Source organism: Acytostelium subglobosum, assembly GCF_000787575.1.
Source record: "Acytostelium subglobosum LB1 DNA, scaffold: scaffold7, whole genome shotgun sequence".
Taxonomy (NCBI): Eukaryota; Evosea; class Eumycetozoa; order Acytosteliales; family Acytosteliaceae; genus Acytostelium; species Acytostelium subglobosum.
Genome location: NW_012236526.1, coordinates 89,860 through 110,235, shown reverse-complemented (window position 1 = coordinate 110,235; position 20,376 = coordinate 89,860). Strand labels below are relative to the sequence as shown.

Sequence of the window (20,376 nt, the reverse complement as noted above, 5' to 3'; positions counted from 1 at the left end):
GTGTTGGCAACAAAGGTGGTGGTTTGGAAGTTTTAGTCGAAGTCATAGTCGTCATCGCATTATTGGTAGTGGTAGTCGCGGTAGTTGGTGTAGTCATAGTCATATTCGTTGTTGTACGAGTTTGGTTATTGATCGAGCGATTGAAAATGTTTGATAGAGTCGTCACATTAGTTGTTGGAACAGTAGCAGTAACAGTTGCATTAGCAGTAGTAGTTGTTGTAGTAGTAGTAGTAGTAGTAGTCGTCAAAGGAGTTGTTGATGAAGAGGTCGCATTGTTAACAATTGGTTGATTGATTGATGGACGATGAGGTGCGAGGGGGAGGCGGTGGGTGGTGGAAGTTAGTTGTGTGGCGGCAGGGACACAACGTGGCCACACATTAGGTTTGACCGCCATACTTGGGTTTTGATGTGGAGAGGGGACCACTCTGCTTCCCCTTGATATTATTACTATTATTACTATTGCTGATATTCCTAGAGCCATTGAATGATATCCTCCTATAAATAATAATATTAGTACCATAATTCTCCAAGTCAATCTATCCATTAATCAATAATCTAAACATACATTAATGAATCTGTTTCCATTCTTAATAATAGTAATTATTGCTGGCTGACTGGCAAGCTAGCTAGTTTGAATCGACAATCGCCTGAATGACTGAATGAGTTTGTATCTGGAAGGAAAAAAGGTAAGTAAGAAGGTATCAAATGGGATGATTCTTGAAGTGAGTGAAGTGAGTGAGGTGGAATATTGAATGAATGAATTGATTGATGGATTGAACAAAGTGGATTGGAATGATGTGGTGTAGTTGTTTGGAAGATGGTCATGTGATGTATGTATATGTTTGTACTGTTGGATTTGATCTTGATCACATGATTGATTGTTCTCTGTCGATTAGGTGTTAAGAGTGGTGATGATGGCGGGCACTATAACAAACAACATCAACAACAAAATGCTGTGGATGTTGATGATGGATGGAAGGATGGATTGATGGAAATACTAATGATTGCAGTCTATTATTCAGTGGATGGATGGTTGTATTATAATGGCGTCTAAAATGGACGTGGTACAAATTGATCACTACCACAGACACACACCACCACAATAGTGATTGACTGATGAATGGATGTATTTATGTGTGTGTGATAGTGAATGTGTGAGGTGTGTGATGTGATTGATTGGCAAACTATTTATATCTTTGATAATGATAATATGATTGTGTAAGTGAGTGACAGAGTGAATAAGTGAGTGAGTGATAAAGGGAGTGAATTATATTGGTGTCCATGATGGGTGGACATGACAATCTAGATGATGATTATAAAGGGGCATTCATTATTATAAGATGTCTCAACATAGGTACGTAATATTACAACAACAACAACAACTATATCAAATATTAATATTTGAGGTGATGTATTAACTATCCTTCCAGCGATAGTGTGAGTGATTGATAGAGTGAATGAATGTCTCTACGTTTGAATACGTGGACGAATGAATGGATCAATGACAAAAGACAGACTGTCTCTATTTCTTTAGTTCTGTACATATTAAATATTTGAAACAAAATCCAAGTTGCTAAGATTGATTGATTGATTGAAAAGATATATTATTATTACATTACTGATATCACTTACCGATGCAATAAAGATGAATTTGTCTTGGTCCTTGGATTTATTGATGGTTGATTGATTGATTGATTGTTTGGTACCTGAAACTGGATTTGAATGATCTCTGGAAATAAAATAAATAAATTAAATATATATAATAATAAGTTATAAAAAAGTAATAATAATAATAATAATATGGATGATGATTGTAATGATAGTAGTATTACTTCGAAAGCAATGATTCCAAACACTTTCACACAAATATATCTATCCTCTCTCTTTTCTTTCTCTCTATCTATCTCTGTCTCTCTATCACTATTCTTTGATAGAGCACCAAGTCAATCTTTACACAATTGGGTGGATTGAGGCATCAATCAATCAATCAATCAATCAAACAATGCACAACAACACTTACCACACTAACTATATTAGTTAAACATATAGGAGCTCCCATACCCCTTTGATAAGTATTAAACACACTACTCAACCCATCTGTGTGATGTAGCTGAGTGATCGATCACTCACAGTGTGTGTGTGTGTGTTTATGTGTTTGATTATTATTTGTGTGTGTTTGATTATGATGGTTGTTGTTGTGTTTGTTTGATTGTTTGAACGATCCAATGGTTTGGCCCAAACACACACAACACACTTACATCTACAATAATACATTGATGAGGAGGAAACTTGGCTGTTTGTGTTGACATCATGGCACATTGTCATAAACTACAAGAGGACTTGACAGGAAAGGACACTTCTGCACCTGATTGATTATTGAATTTAAATGTTATAACTTGTCTATTACTTGAACATCATTTTTATGTGTAAGTGTGTATCATTTAGATAAATGTAACTGGTTGACCATCAATCCAACTGGCCATCCTCACATGATTGTTTGATTGATTGATTGAACGGCCTGGCTCACACTTCCGTTACTCTTCACTGATCAGGTGATTGATTTTGAGTAGGTTGAGAGGGAGTGCGAGGGCAAGGGCGAGGGTAAGGGTTGAGGGTTAGTTAATTCGAAAAGAACAAAGAAACAACAAGAACTAGATGTATTCGTGTGAACATGAAAGATAGATAGATAGATATTATTGATGACAGATTGTAGTAGTAGTAGTAATAGTACAATAGTAATACCTCATGTGGTACATGTTGATGTGGCCAGAACGTTGATGAATGAGGGCGGTGGAGCATATGTGAGGAATTATGCGTTGGTCTGTTGGCGTTGGTTCAAGGTTGTCAGCGAAGCACGTTCTTACGACTACACCGCCACTATATCCAGCGATAATGACATTGTGGAACTGTCACGCAAGATAGCTAGCCGTCACCACTTGCTCAAGTACTTCCGAGGTCTAAACATCTTTGTTAGACAACGCGGCGAGACGATCACCACGATAGCCAATGCACTACGCTGCGCCAACGTCGACCCGGCACTGCTACAGGTCGCGATCCACGGGTTCTACTCGCGACTCGAGAGGGTCAGCGTGATGACCAAGGGTGCGCACTACGACCTCTATCCATTCTTCAAAGAGATGAATGATTCAGCGCGAATGATCACACCACAGGCCAGGTCCACTTATCGTCCGTCAGAGTTTGACGGGCTCTCAAAGATCAACTTCAATGTGATTGAGGCTTGCTTTCCCAACAACTACATGTACACGTTCTGGCAGTCGATCATTGTTTTCTCGCGCTTCCTCACGCAGCTGACCATCAGTGACACGCACTTCAGCACCATGGACATCGCGGACTATGCTTCACTGTCGCGCTTCATTCAGTCGACGTCGTCTACACTGCGCATGCTGTCACTGCAACTCGATCGACACAGCACCAAGCTGTTCAAAGAGGTGTTTGATGGCAGTACAATATATTACAGCCTCGCTGAGTTAGAGGTGGGCGCGCCATCCTCATTCCCATGGGAAGCGTTGCGCGTTGCCGCGCCCAAACTACACTCGCTCACAGTCAATGGCAAGGTGGACAATGTCGACGAGTACCTCGCATTCCTCAAGAGCAATCACTCAATCAAGTACACAAACATTGACCTCACGACAGAGACTATCGGCGATCTGGCAAAGATTACAGGCATCCCCAGTATTAAGCTAGTCCAGCTCACAACCAACATTCCATTTGGCTTTGATAGCTTTGACATATCGCCTACACTGCAGCGTCTCTGCATCTCCCAGTTGAGTACACAGCGCTCTATCACACGTATTATTAATGGCATATGTCTTCACGACCACTTGCAGCACATCCAGCTAACATGGCCGTCCAACGAACCCTTGGAGCCCCTCGTCAACATGATCAAAATGACCGTCTCGCTTCGGTCACTCAGTCTCACAGCGGGACACGCGTGGTCGATGAATGCCTACATCCTGTCCGACCTCTACGATGCACTGCGAGACAACACAACATTGGTCAGTTTCATATTCAACTTCCAGCATGGCGACAGTCAGCTCAAGAATCTTCTTCCACTCTATCTGCTCAACAACGACGTGATCGAGTACCTCTCCTTGAGCCACGTCTCATTGTCCACACGATACACCCACGAGGCCATCAGCGAGCGATTCAATATCGACCCAGGTGCCATCAGGACAGTGTTCACCACCAAGCGACCCATCACAACATATCAACAGTATGATGACGCGGTGCTCTACAAGCTGGATCACCCATGCATCAACATGTAAAGTAGTGTAATAGTATCTATATCAAGTTTGGAATATATTGTGTAATATATATAAGCAAGAGCGAATGACATCAATTGATTGACTGGCCAAGTGTTCAATCATTTCAAAGTCTTCTTGAAGTTGATATATCTCTCTGTGATGGCATCTCTTGTCTCTTGAGTGTACACCTTCCTTGCAAAGTATGTAACATAGGGGAAGTCCAAGTCCTTGATGCCCACCTCCAGTCTTGGGTTTGCCCATGGAATGTACCTGTAGTTATAGGCTATTCATTGAATGGTTAGTGATTGAGTGGAATAGTTCCAGTGAATGATTGAGTGATGGAAACATACAATCCCATGGATCTTCCAGGTTGGACTCTGAGTATGCCAGCTGGAAGTAGGTCTCATCTGGCACAAGGGTGTACTTCATCGAGAACAATCGTTCAATTGACTTCATATTGGAAATAAGATGAGTGGCGAGATGTAGATTGATAAAGTGCCACTGTGAACCATCAGTGTACTTGGTTCGATCGATTGACTTGTACAGGTTCTCATTGTTTCCACATATATCTTGTGTATCATACGACAACGTGAACATCTGTCGTCCACACTCGACCCAGTTGCTCTGTATCCACATACGTGCGCGTTAAGTTAAGTTAGTTAGACAGTGGACAGAGAGACTTGTAGTCCAGCTACATCGGGAACATACCGTTATACGATCCTCCCTCTTTGGTATATCTTGATCGATGAAGTTGCGTTCTGTGTTGAAGCCAAGGAATCGTTCCAGGTCGATGATAGGCTTGGTGGGGAAATCATTGAGACTGAGATTGATGACGTGACTCCATGACTGATCCTTCTTGCCAGTGTCTTTCTCTCGTTTCTTTATCATGTCCACCAGCGTGGCGTAGCCGGCCAACTCGGCGTAGACCAGGGATATGGCGCCCCAAGTTCCGAGGAATCGCTTCTCCAATATGACCACGTTGTTGTTGTCGTTGTACTTCTCCCTGATCAATCCCTTCAGCTGATCCAGAGACTCATCGTTGACATGCCTATCGACATGTATCGCGTAATAATGTTTGGCACGATAGATGTTGGTCATTATCGTGTCGATCGCTTGCAGGTCGACATGATGGAACATCAGGAAGAAACCAAGGTTGGGTCGCTCGGTCTTGAGCGTGTAGGTGATGGGCGAGTACCTATTTCGCAGTCTAGAGTCCTCACCATATGCAAAGTAGTAGTCCATCATCAGCTTGTCGTTCTCATCCCACGGGCCATACTGATTGAGCATCCTGCTGACGGCCTGGTGCGTGTCCTCGTTGCCGTTGCCAAAGATGGTGCCATTGGTTCGTCTATGTTTGGCCCAGCAGCAATGCACGGGATGCGGCATCGCGCACTTGGGCGGGACAGCATCGGGCTCGACATCATACATAAATCCATTCTTTGAGCTGAACTTGCCAGGCACCAGACATCCATCCTGGTCCTGCACCGTTTCGCACAGCGGGCCGGCGAATGGGTATGAGCAGACGCATGCGCCGTCCAGGGTGATGCCACCATGCTTGCACTCCAACGCATTGGTCGACAGCAGCTTGACTGTGCTGTTTGCCATTCCTGATGCGCTATCGCTCGACACCTGGTGCTTCTTGTTGAGATCCGCGCGTTGTCTCTGCACGGGCTTTGAGGCGGGCTTCCTGTGCTCCTTCTTGTTGGGATGGATGCCGTCGCCCTTGACCTTGTCGTCGTCCTTGTACGTGTCGACGTACTTCTTCCAATCGTACTCCTTTAGCATTCGCTGTGTCTTTTTTAGATTGGCGTCAGACCTGTAGCCAGATGGCATCTGGTATATCGTGGTCAAGGACACAATCACCACCACGACGACACCAATCAGCAGCATCCATTGTTTCCTCGTCGCGCTCTTTCGCATAATATTATTATTATTATTATCCTATAGTCTATATTCCTATTTGTATATCCACTCCCTATCACTATCTATCTATTCCTCTGAGCTTGTTAACTTGACTGATTGGATGTAGTTGATTGAATGATGAAAGTAGTTGTGATGAGTGAGTGAGTGAGTGAATGAGGTATGTCTGTCCATTCATTCAATCATCCATCCATTGTTGTTCAATCCAATCCATGGATACCATTTGTGGTAATATAGTTGATTGTGTGTGTGTTTGAATGTGGTCTTTGATCATCATATTCATTCTGTCGTCTGATTGTGAGTGTTTGTGTGTGTATGATCAACCACTCACACACACGAACATACTGATTGATGTAGTCGGTCAATCTGAGCATGTGTGAATGACATAGATCGGCGTCAGGTACATCTGAAATGACACTTGAGATATTCATATCTGATTGAATGGCTTGTTTACAAAGAATATTCCGTCACTCACATGTGATGTACACTCAATCAATCAATCAAATCCATCTTGACTGACTGACGACTGACTGATTGACGATGATAATGGTTTAATCAATCAAATTGATCAATTTGAAGCCTTGGCCTTGAGGTTGGTAACCAAGTCTAGTATGTTTTGTCGCAGACCAGTTACAGATTGTGGCGTCAGTGTTGATATCATATCTTTCTCAATATCATCAGTGAACTGTAGTGATTGATGTTGGTCGACCATTCTCTTGACAATGAACTCTGTGATTGATAATAGATACAGTCCACAATCATGTCCATTAGTCTGCTTTGGTGCTTGTCTAATGTTGATTCTCTGTTCCTTCGAAGGTACACCTGTCAACAACATTGATAGTTTACGTGCAGCAATCATAGCATAATGACTGTTTCCAGTCTGTCCAACAATCGAATCATAATAATAGAACTGCTTGCTATTCTTTACAAATACAAGTATTGACCTGTCATGTGAGTGCACGATCGAGGGTCAGGGTCAGACTCCAACGATGCACTCCAACTACAACATACCAATGTGAGCCACCAGCCACTGTACTTGGGTCACTGTTATCATTGATTGGGATGAAGATGCATGCTTTATCAGGTAGGTTCAATGGTCCAAGTATACTATTGATCTCATCCAAGTTATCACTATTCTCAAGATAACTCAACATGAATACTGTAGTCGGATTCAAGAACGTTATCTCTGTCTGTTTATCAATTGGTAGCTTGTCTGACAAGTATCTGTTTGTTTATCGTTGAGGTACTAATCAGTCTCTATCATCCCCTGTCCTAGGTAATATAACATACTCAAAGTAGAATGATATTATAGCATCATTCAACCATTTATATCTATTCCTAAGTATATCCACATCAGACTGATACAATGTAATATCTTTGAATGAAAGTACAATGGGATCGTCACTCATTGTTGATTGTTGATTAATGTTATCTGTTACTAGATTGGTTGATTGATTGATTGGTTGATTGTCGAATGAATAAGATGACAGCAAAAGGTTCAGGCCACATGTCTTTCACTTGGAAACAGAACTTTCAAATGAGGCAATCATTCTTTCAGGTTCAGTGATGATTAGTCTACTTTTAGTCGACAACCATCACCATTCAAACAGGCAATGATCGAGCCACAATACCTCATGCTCAACCATGTGCATGCCACTAATAATGGAGTCCTTGGTATCATATCCATGTGCGAACGTCGCATTGCAGCCATGAGCCCAAGTAAATAAATTGTATTATAATTGACGATCAATGTGAAGATGAGTTGTCTGATGATCCAGCTGGACGTGATCGCTTTAGGGTCTTCCAGCCTCTTTCCATCGTGCCAGAGCCACTGTTGTTGACAAGTTCCAGCTTGAGATATGGTGTGAGGATTGATCCTTTTGAGGTGACTGTCAGTGAACTCTCTGGTGACATTGATATTGATCCCTTCAATAATATTGAACATTGTTCCAATTGATCATGAGGTATTGGTGTCAATATAAACAACAGTCTATTCTCCACATCTATTGATCGCACAACTCCAAGACCCAAGCACTCCACCACCGGTACATCCTTATGATGATCGATGAATGTTGGATACTCAGAGTTGACTTGGTACTGTGAGTGCATGATTGAGTGATTGGGTCAGAATAGGAACATGGATGGGTGAGATGTTGTGGATACTTACATGGACATCATTTAGTTTGGAATTGTGATCGGAGCATATACCAACAATGCTGGCGTTGAGTGCATATAATGATTGACTGTAGGGTACTTGGTGATTGATGATTCCAATCTTGACTTGGTTGAACTTGATGGCGTAGGGTCGTTGTTTGATCAATGGCTGGCGTTCAATGTCAAAGTAACACTTCATACTCAAATCCCTTGTAGCTGTATTGTTCAAAGGTATCAATGGATTGCCTTGTGACACTGCCGACTCGATTGTGAACAGCTTGGTGATGCCCTGTCCATTGACCATCTCATCTATACCCTGTTGATTGAATATACAATATGGAGGACGTTGAGGCTGTCCAATCTGTGGTGGCTTGGCGTGATATAGGTAGACTACATGGGATGGCCGCAGATGTTTGACGATCTCCTCTTGTATGAGTAGGCCAAGTCCTTTGATCCATCCCAATGTGTTGGTAACGACTGGTATGTTGAACTCTTGATGCAGTACCATGGCATGGTCCAATACTTCCTTGGCCAGACGAACGTAGTACTCTGGATTGTTCTTGGGTGATGTCTCGCCAAAGAAGTATGATCTAATTGGTGTATGCTGATGTGTGAATGGCGGTCCAAGCAATGGCGTGTCCAACAGGTTCAATGTGATCAGTCCACAAGGTGCAAATTCACATTGACCTACATCCAACTCAACGTATAAAACATGACCATAACGTGATAGTAGACGATTGACCAATGTACGATTGAATGTACTCTTTCCAACATCCTTTGTTCCACTCGTCACTACCACAGGTGCTCTCTCTCCAATCACCTCCTTCTCAATGAACACATGCCAATGTGGAGGTATGATCAATGGTCTAACGTTGAACCTAGGTTGGAATAACTTGATTGTCATGGATGTTAGTAGGCTTGTTGTTGTCGTCGAGTCCATTCATTCAATCATACGGGATAGAAGCAATCAATGCCAGACAATGAGTTGAGCCAATTATCGGGATCATTATCCAAGTTTGTTGGCTTCTTGTTGTAAAGCGTTGGGTTTTGGTATTGATTGGTCGGTGTCTTTGAGAGTAGGATGACAGATGATGCCAAAGGGTCAAAGTATAATGAAGGTTGTTGAGTGATATATTGCACCAATGCTTGTCGTTCATCATTGTTCAATGTAACACCATCATCGCCATTGTTGTTGTTAAGAATTGATAGTAGACCATCCAATCCAGTATGTTGTGATTGTTTCGTTGTAGTTGCCAATGAATCAATGTATCCTTCACTCATTATTGATAGAGCCACTGAACTGAATGGAGAGTATAATGTTTCCTTCTTCTTCTTCTTATTATTATGTTTCATTGGATAACCATGTACATTGATTGAACCATATAGTACTTGTACATCCACTATACCATGGAAATATAAACATTGTCCTCTTTCAATGATCATCAACAATATTGTAACATCGCCAATCATAGCTCCAATAGCCCTTGTTTTATCCTTTGTTATATTAGATATCGAATAATTATATTGCTGTGGCTGTTGTTGTTGCTGTTGTTGCTGTTGATGTTGATGTAGTTGTTGTTGTTGTCCATCATCATAATCGTCATCATCATTGTATTGTTCATCTTCCAAGTCTTCAAGATGTTCGGGTAATGTGAGCAATTCATCAACTACAACATTTGATTGAGTGGCTGTTGCTGCAGCTGATGTTGATGATGAGTCCACAGTGTCTATCTTTAATGTCTTGACAATTATACCATCATTCTCCATTGTCTACTCTTTATCTCTTTCGGTCGACTCGTCAAAAACCACAGAATGTAAAAAGACGAAGTTTGAGATCTTTGTTTCATTCCACTCGCCCTCATTCAGACACACACTGACAGGCACAGATACTTAAACTACTTGTAAGAGCATCAATGTATTGTAATAATAATAATGGAATCATTCAGTACATTCTTGTTTCAGATATACAAGGACTTTGATCAATATATTGATGAGGAGTATGGTCAGCAATCACAACAACAACAATCAAAGACATCAACTTCATCACCTTTGATCGATTCATTAAGTAGTAGCAACAGTACACCAACAACATCAACACAGACATCAACATCATCAACATCATCTACATATAATGTAGACTTCCTCAAGGTTGGAAGAGACTTGATCAAACATATTGCAGCAGCTGAACAGGCTAATGAACATGAGGAAGTCAATCAATACTTGGAGTTCATAATGTGCATGTGCTTCTTCTCGGGCAATCAATCAGTTTGGAGACCATTGATCGTTGAGAACATACAACTGTTTGCAAATAAGATTATAACAAAGGATTATGTCGATGGTATACCATTCTGCTACGCCATCCCCTTTGGCAGTCGCGAGCTTCTCGAGCTGCTGGTGTCCCACGGCATGGACCTGGCCATGGAGCTGGACAATGGCTACGTCATGACATCGGCACTCTACGGCAACGTGGAGGCGTACGACTTCTTCCACGCGCGAAACGCACGACTTAATCATCGCAACAACAATGGAGACACGGCACTATTGTTCGCGGCAATGAATGGCGAGAATGTGTTGCTGGAGAAGCTGGCGCGTGGTGGCGAGGACCTGCGCGCCGTCAACAATCATGGCTTCAACGTGTTCATCTGTGCTGCATTCCACAATCAAGCCGACACCATTGTGTTCCTGGCCAAACTGGTTGAGCGCATGCACGGCAAGAAGCAACTGTTGACCATGATCAATGCCAAGGATAAAGAGGGCGAGACGCCCATGCACATTGGCGCTCGACTAGGCTTTACCAAGACCGTGCGAGCATTATTAACGCATGGCGCTGAGATGAACCTGGGCAACAAGGCCAAACAGACTCCACTGGATCTGGCACGACGTGCACTGACATCAATCAAGAAGGATCCAAACTACTTGACACCGTCATCGGCAGCTACAGCCACACCAAAGTCATTGATACAGCATGAGATGTTTGAACCACTGCCACACATCAGACGTCTACTGCCCGACGACTTTAAGAACAGACTGGTCAGCAAGCTCAACCTAGTGCGCAAGGTGAAGCGATCTATCAAGTCGTACCAAAAGGTGATCAATCTATTTGACGAGCGAATCAAGCAGCGAGAGATCGAGATCACCAAGAACCTCGAGGAGTTGCTACTCCAGGAGCAACAACAGAACAGCAAGAAGAAGGGTGGCGGTGGCAAGAAGGCCAACAACAAGCAACAATCAAAGCGAGACAAGGCAAATAATATTGGACGACCAAGTACACAGAGTACGGCTGCCACTGTGGCAGTGCGCGTGGACAAGATACAACAACAGGCAGCGGATCAACTTGCTCAGGCGAGTGTAGAGAAGGAGCTATGCATATTGGAGGAGCAAGATCAAGACACGCCCATTGATACCTCATCATCCCCGACCCCATCCGAATCAACTACATCACCTCAACTTCAATCCAACTCGATCAATCAATCACCTGATGAGCATAAACCGACACATCATCAGTCCCATCATCACCATCACCATCACCAACACACTCAACAACAACATGATGATTATAGAGACAAGTATAGGGATCTTGCGATTATGTACTTGGAGCAGTCGGCAAGGTTGAAGGAGACTTTGGAACAGCTGACAGAGATAGAGAACCATTTCATCGAGTACAAGGAACAGTTGTATGCAAAGAATGAGAAGGCAGAGGCGTTGGGATTGGGCGTATCAGAGATACTTGGCACAGGACTAAACTATCTAAGTATGGAGCAACTCAGTGTTTTGGCCAGCATCCACAGTGACTCTATCAAACAAATATATGAACAACAAGACAAGCTAAAATTATACGAGCGAATAAATGATCCAATTTAATCCCGATCATTCATTCATTCATACATAATATACCTTGGTAGATTGACAAACCTCGAGTTATCAGACCTCATTAAATGATTCGTCAGCTCTTCATCTTATCTCAGATTGGTGGGGGAATGTCCAGAGACCCAAAAAAAACAATCAAACGAACCTTCATCACATTTTTGTGAAAGATATTGTTTGAATTTTGCCCAACCGCACACACGCACTTTGAAAAAAGACACGAGGACCTCCACTGTAGTGTCATTCATTCATACAACTACAACTACTACTCATCTAATAATACATTTACATATATATACAAACTACTACTACTTTTCAATCATATTATGACATTGCACTAGATCAAGACACTGGACGATCGATCTCGACAACAACCAACAGAGGCAACAGCCAACAACATCAATGATCAACGACAATATCACAATCAACAGTAACAACAACAACAACATTATCAATGTCAATGGGTTCATTAAGAGGAAACCATCAAAGGATGATTTGTTGATTGAGGATGATAAGGGTGATGGATCGACCACGCTTATCGATATGGAGAGTGGACAGACTGTGCCGGTGTTGCCGGCATCCGGTCACTTCCCACCAACAAAGCAGCCATCTGGTCTGGACACGTTTGTTCATGTGCTGGGTTGCGACCTGCGCAGTATGGCCGCGTTGCGCGTGGCAATGGGCATACTGATCATGAACGACCTACGTGTGCGATCACTATACCTGCACGACCACTACACCGACCTCGGCGCAGTGCCCACCCAGGTAGTCATTGACAACAGCGCGTTCCAATGGTCGTTCTACTTCCTCAACTCATCATTCACTTACACGGCATTCCTTTTCACAATCAACCTGCTGTCGGCATTCTCCATGACGATTGGATATCGCACGACACTGTCCACATTCATCACATGGGCGATGATGCTGTCGATACACGTTCGCAACCCATTGGTCCTGAACGGTGGCGACGACTTCTTCCGCATCATCCTCTTCTGGATGATGTTCCTGCCGCTCGGCGCCAAGTTCTCGGTCGACTCGACCATCAACGTCGAGCTGATCAACAAGAAGGCCAACGTCAACAGTCCCAAGACGGTGGGCTACTCGCCCGTCATCTCGACCAACCCCACGTTCCCAACGACCGACTCGCAGGGCAAGTACTTCCTGTCGTTTGGCACCATCGCCATCATGGCGCAGTTCTGCTTCATGTACCTGTTCACGGCCTACCTCAAGACGGGCATCGAGTGGAACTCAGAAGTATTCGGCCGTGTGGTACGCGCTCAACCTCGACCAGTTTGTCACGCGCACCGGCGTCCTGCTACGCCCCTACATCAAGATTGGACAGCTGCTCACATTCCTCACGATCAACTTTGAGTGGTACGGCTACCTCCTGTTCTTTGTACCATTCAAGAAGGTGCACGGACCCTTGCGCGCGCTGGGAGTTATCATGTTCTGGTGTCTGCACATGGGCTTTGGCATGTGTCTCGAGCTCGGCTTCTTCATGTACATTCCCCCGGTGGCCCGCGCTGATCTTCCTCCCGTCCTTCTTTTGGGACAATGTGCTCAACTATATCTACACGCCCGAGCGCACGACAGCCATCTTCTACTTTAACAACAATCACGATGGACTTCGACGCGTACTATCAATGTACAAGTCGTTGTTCCTCATTCACTCGACACCTTTGGTGGCGGCACAGCGCGAGGATCATGACGACGACCATGCACCACCAACACTACAATATAGCGACTCGATCTATGACGAGATGAAGAACAAGGATACATGGATAGCGTACGAGAGCTCACACACGATGGAGCGACTCTATGGCTATGATGCATTCGTCAAGTTGATCAAACTATCACCTATACTACGTATACTTGGACTATTCATTACACTTGGAGTGTTCAAACGATTCTATTTATGGTTGGTCAATCGTCCACTATTCATCAATGGACAGAACTGGTCATTCCTTACCAAGATCTATCCGACCAAGCCTGTACAAGTCTCAAGAGGGTAAGTCCAATCTCACACTGAATGGATGGAACTATTCCACTCAATCACTCATACTCACTAACATCAATCAACCTTTAGATATGTCAAGGAGATTTGTATGTTCATGCTATTAATCTTTGTACTTAACTGGAACTTTGCAACAGTATGGCATTACTCGGTACCAGAGTCGGTTCGTTGGCTTGGTCCTGTATTCAAGATTGATCAGTATTGGTCAATGTTCAGTCCCTACCCATCAAAGGACGATGGCTGGTTGGTGATGCCAGGCACACTGGTCAACGGATCAGTGGTCGATGTTTATCGAGGCGGTGGCGAGGTCGACTATGAGAAGCCAGAGATGGTCTCCAAGATATTCCCAACACAACGATGGCGCAAGTATCTGATGAACTTGGAGGGATCGGGCAACAGAGACAAGCGACTACATTATGGAAGATATCTATGTCGTGAGTGGAACTGGTATGGAAGACACACTGAAGAGGGCACACAGCTAAAGTCATTCAAGATTATATACATGTTGGAGATGACGCCCAGCATGCCCAAGGATGGGGTGATGCCCATTGATCCCAAGCCCAACCCTTTGGAACTCTGGTCTCATCAATGTTTCTAGATGTCTTCCAGTCATTCCTCACAGCTATGTATACTTATTATTATTATTATTATAATTAAACGAAGATGCTATAACTCGCTCATTCAAACTCATACTCCCGACTCAGTCAATCAATCAATGAATGAACCCAGTATCAATCTGTTAATGTACAATATGACTTTGATTTTATTTAGCTGGATGGCTGCGTTGCCTTGCTTGAGGTCATCAGATAACTTCAAGATGCGATTAATCGTCTCGGGGTATGAATCGACCACCTTTGTAGAACACTCCATTGTGAGTGACTCCACCTCTTGGAGCTCTTGGGTGTAGACTAGGATCAAAGTCATGAGTAGAGTATGATGAGTAGGCTGGTGGTGAATAGTCTGATTGGTAACCAAACATTGGGGCAGAGTATGTTTGGTATCCATAACCAAAGAATGGATAACCATACGAAGAGTAGCTGAACAGATCTTGGAAAGATGGATAGAAGTTGAACTGAGGTTGTTGGTAGTAGGTTTGACGGGGTGGCGAGGTATAGGAGGGGCCAGAGTAATAGGAATTAGGTAGACACTGTGGGGCGGTATTGAATGTGAGATTGATCTTCTTTGTCTTCCATATTGAGTGTCTTGAACATGTTGTTCAAGTCTGTTGTAGATGACTTGGATGGTCCACTGTATTCATCAACCATTTTTTTGAAAGACTTCCAGGGGGTGGACGGGACTATCTTCTTCATTGTCTCTTCAGACAGAGTGGATTATTAATTACCTTAGGGTTCTTTGAAGTGGACTTTTTGGCTAGATCCATCTCGGCTGTCACACCTTCTCTTACATATTCATCCAGTGCGTATAATCTTCGGTTATCCAATGTGATGTACTCTCCATTCACCTTGACAACTTTGATAATTGGGATCTAACTCAACTTTAGATCACCTTTTTTTATTTGATCAACTGTATTGCTTATCGACCTTCAATCAGAAAATTGTGGAGCAATGCTACCCTGAGAGAACAGGATATCACGAGGGTCTAAGTATATATATTGAGGCATAGAATATTATTTCTTTCTCTATTTATAATAAATATAATGAATTCTATCTGTTTGTTGATTGATTGTTTGATTGATTGATTGATTGATTGATTGATTGAATGATGGAGGTAAACACTCATTCACTGGCTTTGACAAACTCTGTTTACTCCACCCATCTTCAAAACTCCAATTTTCAAGTTCTGGAATTGGTGATACATCTTCATTATCCTATTGCCCAATCGTATCATATTATTGGGGCAGTTATTTATGGAGTATCTTGGGTACGTTTAAAGTGACAAATGGTCTTGAACATTTGATCTTAATATATCCAAATTTATCTTTTCAATCATAAAAACCTACTATTAATATCAAACTATTTATTACATGTTAGTAAGAACTCTGGATGTCTTAGAAGGGACTCAAAAAAGGGGGGAATAGTTGGATGTTGTTCAGTGACACAGCTAACCCACACATACACGCATTATAAGCACATTCACACATACACATAAACAGAACACACACTTTCAAAGGATCTCGAATGACATACACACACTCACTCACTTCTCAAGACACTTACTCATTCACTTACTCACAACCTACTTGGTCTCTCGTGTTGTAAGGTAAGACATGGCCCAACCTAACTAAACCACTTACTTCTACAACAACTTATATAATATGTATACAATTACTATCTTTATGTACATACATAAGTAGTTGTATTTATTAGATGAGTAGTTGTTGTTGTTGTTGTTGTTGACAACATTACCAATATATTAGTTATTTTTTTATGTTTTTATTTATTATTATTAAAGATTCTAGGAGAGTGAAAGGATGAGTCTTAGAAAGGATATAGCTAATAAAAGACGATCAAGTCTGACCTCAGCACATTCAAACATACCAATCAGTGCAACAATGGCAGGAATGGCTTCAATGCCAACGACAATAATCGAGAATGATCATCCACCAACATATAAATTCAACGATTATGAGACAACTAATATGACGACCACAGGAACAAATAATATTTATAATAATAGTTTACATGTTCCAATTAAACATGATATTAATATTAATAATAATCAAAGTAAATATGATCCACCAATTGGAAATCCAGTTGCACCAGGTCATTTGGCACCATTGAAGAATGATGAAGACTATAATCTTTTCAATGTGAACCCTCCAACACCACCACTACAACGAAAGAATGACTTGTCAAGATCATTGTTATCAAGTTCAGTATATATCGATACAACTCATGCCAACAAGACAACGAAAGACAGCCACCCTACCCTTTCCAACAATGCAGACAACAAGGACAACAGAGTGTTTGGAGATCAACATCCAATGAGGAAGAGTACCAGTGGTGCGGTCGGAGTAGGCAATATGATCACCAGCAGCGCGAGTCCAATGGTCAAGACAACACCTGTAGTCATCAAGACAGTCAAGAAGCCCATGTGGACATTAGACAAGAACAATATATTCGACTCGGACATCCCACCTCTGAGCGAGAAGGCCAAGATCTTCCTCGAGAACATCAAGATCGTGTGGAAGGAGAAGGAGCTGATACTGAACCGCAACCACAACTCACTCAGACACTTCCTGTCCAAGCTCACCAGCACCATTGGCAACATGATCCATCAGGGTGGTGTGCGCGACATCTACGAGAATGTCAAGTTGTTGGTGGAGATCACGATAAAGAGTCGTTACTTCATTGAGACTGTGCGCTCATTCATCAGCATGCTGCTCTACCTCAAGGAGGCGGACGAGTCGATCACCTTCTTCCTCGAGATGAAGAAGATGATTATGATCATCAGTCGTATATCGCAGGCGATCACTAATGAGACACAGACTTTGGAGATGTTCAAGATCGAGGAGAAGCAGAGTCGCAAGCTGATCACACTGCTCAAGAACATGATCACATTCGTCATGCGCAGTGAGGAGTTTGTTGTGTTGGTCAAGAACATCGAGAGTCTCAAGAAGCAGGTGCGCATCGCCAAGGAGGAGCAGGACCGCATGTTCCCCATCAAGGAGAAGTTCAAGGCCATCATGAAGGACGCCCCACTCAAGCAAGATCTGATCCAAGGACTGCAGAGCATCATTGGCGAGAAGATAGACATGCGCATCATTGTCAGGAACATCAGAGAGGTCATCAACTTTGCCAAGAGTAACAAGGACTATCAGAATACCATCAGAGAGTTCACACAACTTGTGAGCAAGATCTATTCAATGGACGAGTTGTACATGGATGACAATCTGGAGCTGCACGTTCAGCAACTCATTGATAAGTTGGAGAAGATCATCATTGAGATATCGTCCACACCCTCGATCGTTCAGCTGCGTATCCAGTTGTCACTGTTGGCCACGTCCATCAAGAAGGACCCCATCAACTCCAAGTTCCTTTCGGACATCAAACAACTCTTCCAAAGCTGTTTGAAGCAGGTTGGCACTGGCAACGACATGAAGATGAGACTAGACATCCCAATGCTCCGTGAGATCAGAATGATGGTGTTGCCATTGCTGATACAGAGGTTCAAGACCATCCCACTTCCAAAGATTACAAACATGGATGATGGTATGTTCATTCATTGCTGTCCTACCCAACCTTTCTAACATAAATTAATCGTCCAGAACAACGAAAGAAGAAGATAGACTTCTGTTTGGAGGATGTCAATATCAAACTTACTTTCCTAGATCCAAATGCATTCCAGGTTGGAACCATCACTCACATCAAGACCATTCCATTGGCCCTCAAGGCTTCACTGGCACTGGTATTGACACTTGAGATGTATGTTCATTCGTTTATTCAATCAATCAATCATTCATTCAAAGTACTTACCACCACCTTTACGTAGCACCAATGTCAAGTTCAGGATAGACAATATGAAATGGTTCGTGAAGAAGTATACCATACCAAAGCTGAAAGACTCTGGCCTGGCAACCATTGTGACAGGTGACAAAGGCATTGATGTAAGTGTAGCAGATATACACCATCGGAACATGGTCCATAGACAACTAACAAGCTTGACAACCAGGTACGCATCAAACTCGCAATATCCCAAGCACTGTTTGACCAGAAGCATGCATTTAGTATTGCCAAGGTGGCCTGTAAGATCCATGACATTGGTAAGTATGGATGAATGCGATGAATGATTGAGACCATTACTAACACTAACATCATGGTACCAGACTTGACAATTGTACAGAGTAAACATAATGGATTGTATGAGAAGTTGTTTAGTTTGTTCAACAAGAAGATAAAGAAGGCATTGGAAAAGGTTCTGGTCCAAAAGATAGAGGAGGCACTGTCAAAGGCAGAGATGTCATTGTCCAACTCACTATTCAACACAGAGTCCAAGAAGAAAGAGACAGACACGAGAAGGGCACAGAAGAGGGTCAACCGAGAGAAGATCATGGAGAGGATTGTCACCGAGATACCGCGTCCACTTGGCACTCCAAACAAGGGCCTCTCCAAATCATCCGATAGCGTCAGACGACAAAAGGCCACAGAGACTGCCACAGGACGACCGCCATCCATCGTCGTCGAAGACAGGAGCAAGGGTGGTAATGATGACGACGACTTTAAGCCTCTGACCTCGCATCCAACATACTCTGACAACCTTGAGGACATTGAGATGCTGAAGGAGAGAGCAGCCAACCATCGACGATCAAGTCTAAGTGGAAGAGTGGAGCAGAACCGGTTCGACCGATCACCAGAGGCCATGAACAAGTTCCAAAAGTTCCTAGACCTCCATCCATCACTAAACGATGATCTTCAAGAGTATCGCTGCGATGTCTATGGTATACCGCCTGATCAAGTCAACACCAACATGCCACAAATCAGAACATCAACCGTCACCAATGATATATTCCTGTAGTCCTGTCCTGCTGTCCTGCAGGTTGTCAATGAAGATTGGACTGGACCCTCTTTCAAAGGGGTGTCCTATCCTATTTGTATATTCATTCATTCAATCACTTAACAACCAATGAATGATGTTGTTGATGCGATGTAGCGATATAATTGATCAATCATACTACACTTATTCATTCACACACACACAATCATTAGTTAGCGGGGCTCGATTACTTTTGTTTCACACTTGGGTGGCCCAACAATGGGGGTCGTCGGGCCGAAAAGTAATCGAAGCCCAGCGAGCTCACACCTCGATTTCTTTTGATGTGGGAAGGACCTCCCGCGAACCACCTAATTAGGTTGTGGTGATCATGATGATGTTGAAGAACTCTTTCATTCACATCACTTCACCTCCATTCTCTCTCCTCTTCACTCATTTGACATGACTTCACAATGTGATCGCCTCATTTATTCCCTCCCCTGCTTCCGCAGTTCACCATCTAAATGTTCAACAACTTCACAATCCTGTTTAAAATAACAGCGCTGAGTGTAAATAAGTTAAGTTGTGTTTGACTCGTATTGATTTCTTGCCCTTGTGACCGCTCCAAGTTACACACCGATTTCTTTTTGTTCCTCCCCATGCAACCACGAGCTTGGCACCATCATCACATGGTCCGACACACATGAGCATCAGCCCCATCCATCACCT

General features: G+C 43.0%; 7 protein-coding genes across 7 annotated transcripts; 4 read left to right on the top strand and 3 right to left on the bottom strand.

The window, feature by feature from the left end:
- Positions 1-2,699: 2,699 nt before the first annotated feature.
- SAMD00019534_039230 (hypothetical protein) lies at positions 2,700-4,283 on the top strand (the record flags this gene model as incomplete). The annotated part of the gene is made up of 1 exon (XM_012900428.1): positions 2,700-4,283. A coding segment is annotated over one exon (1,584 nt), but the record flags the coding sequence as incomplete, so codon positions are not given.
- A 101-nt stretch (positions 4,284-4,384) lies between these two features.
- SAMD00019534_039220 (hypothetical protein) lies at positions 4,385-6,185 on the bottom strand (the record flags this gene model as incomplete). The annotated part of the gene is made up of 3 exons (XM_012900427.1): positions 4,385-4,548; positions 4,616-4,889; positions 4,974-6,185. 3 exons carry the CDS (start codon positions 6,183-6,185, stop codon positions 4,385-4,387), a joined length of 1,650 nt encoding a protein of 549 aa, XP_012755881.1.
- A 568-nt stretch (positions 6,186-6,753) lies between these two features.
- SAMD00019534_039210 (hypothetical protein) lies at positions 6,754-7,594 on the bottom strand (the record flags this gene model as incomplete). The annotated part of the gene is made up of 3 exons (XM_012900426.1): positions 6,754-7,129; positions 7,197-7,409; positions 7,476-7,594. The coding sequence occupies 3 exons, from the start codon at positions 7,592-7,594 to the stop codon at positions 6,754-6,756; spliced, it is 708 nt and encodes a 235-aa protein (XP_012755880.1).
- A 337-nt stretch (positions 7,595-7,931) lies between these two features.
- SAMD00019534_039200 (hypothetical protein) lies at positions 7,932-9,620 on the bottom strand (the record flags this gene model as incomplete). The annotated part of the gene is made up of 3 exons (XM_012900425.1): positions 7,932-8,282; positions 8,353-9,231; positions 9,294-9,620. 3 exons carry the CDS (start codon positions 9,618-9,620, stop codon positions 7,932-7,934), a joined length of 1,557 nt encoding a protein of 518 aa, XP_012755879.1.
- A 651-nt stretch (positions 9,621-10,271) lies between these two features.
- SAMD00019534_039190 (hypothetical protein) lies at positions 10,272-12,200 on the top strand (the record flags this gene model as incomplete). Its single annotated transcript, XM_012900424.1, has 2 exons — positions 10,272-12,090; positions 12,160-12,200. 2 exons carry the CDS (start codon positions 10,272-10,274, stop codon positions 12,198-12,200), a joined length of 1,860 nt encoding a protein of 619 aa, XP_012755878.1.
- A 660-nt stretch (positions 12,201-12,860) lies between these two features.
- On the top strand, positions 12,861-14,812 carry SAMD00019534_039180 (hypothetical protein; the record flags this gene model as incomplete). The annotated part of the gene is made up of 3 exons (XM_012900423.1): positions 12,861-13,562; positions 13,964-14,211; positions 14,290-14,812. Coding segments are annotated over 3 exons (1,473 nt in total), but the record flags the coding sequence as incomplete, so codon positions are not given.
- A 2,349-nt stretch (positions 14,813-17,161) lies between these two features.
- Positions 17,162-19,692, top strand: SAMD00019534_039170 (hypothetical protein; the record flags this gene model as incomplete). The annotated part of the gene is made up of 5 exons (XM_012900422.1): positions 17,162-18,389; positions 18,446-18,602; positions 18,670-18,784; positions 18,850-18,940; positions 19,004-19,692. 5 exons carry the CDS (start codon positions 17,162-17,164, stop codon positions 19,690-19,692), a joined length of 2,280 nt encoding a protein of 759 aa, XP_012755876.1.
- Positions 19,693-20,376: the final 684 nt, after the last annotated feature.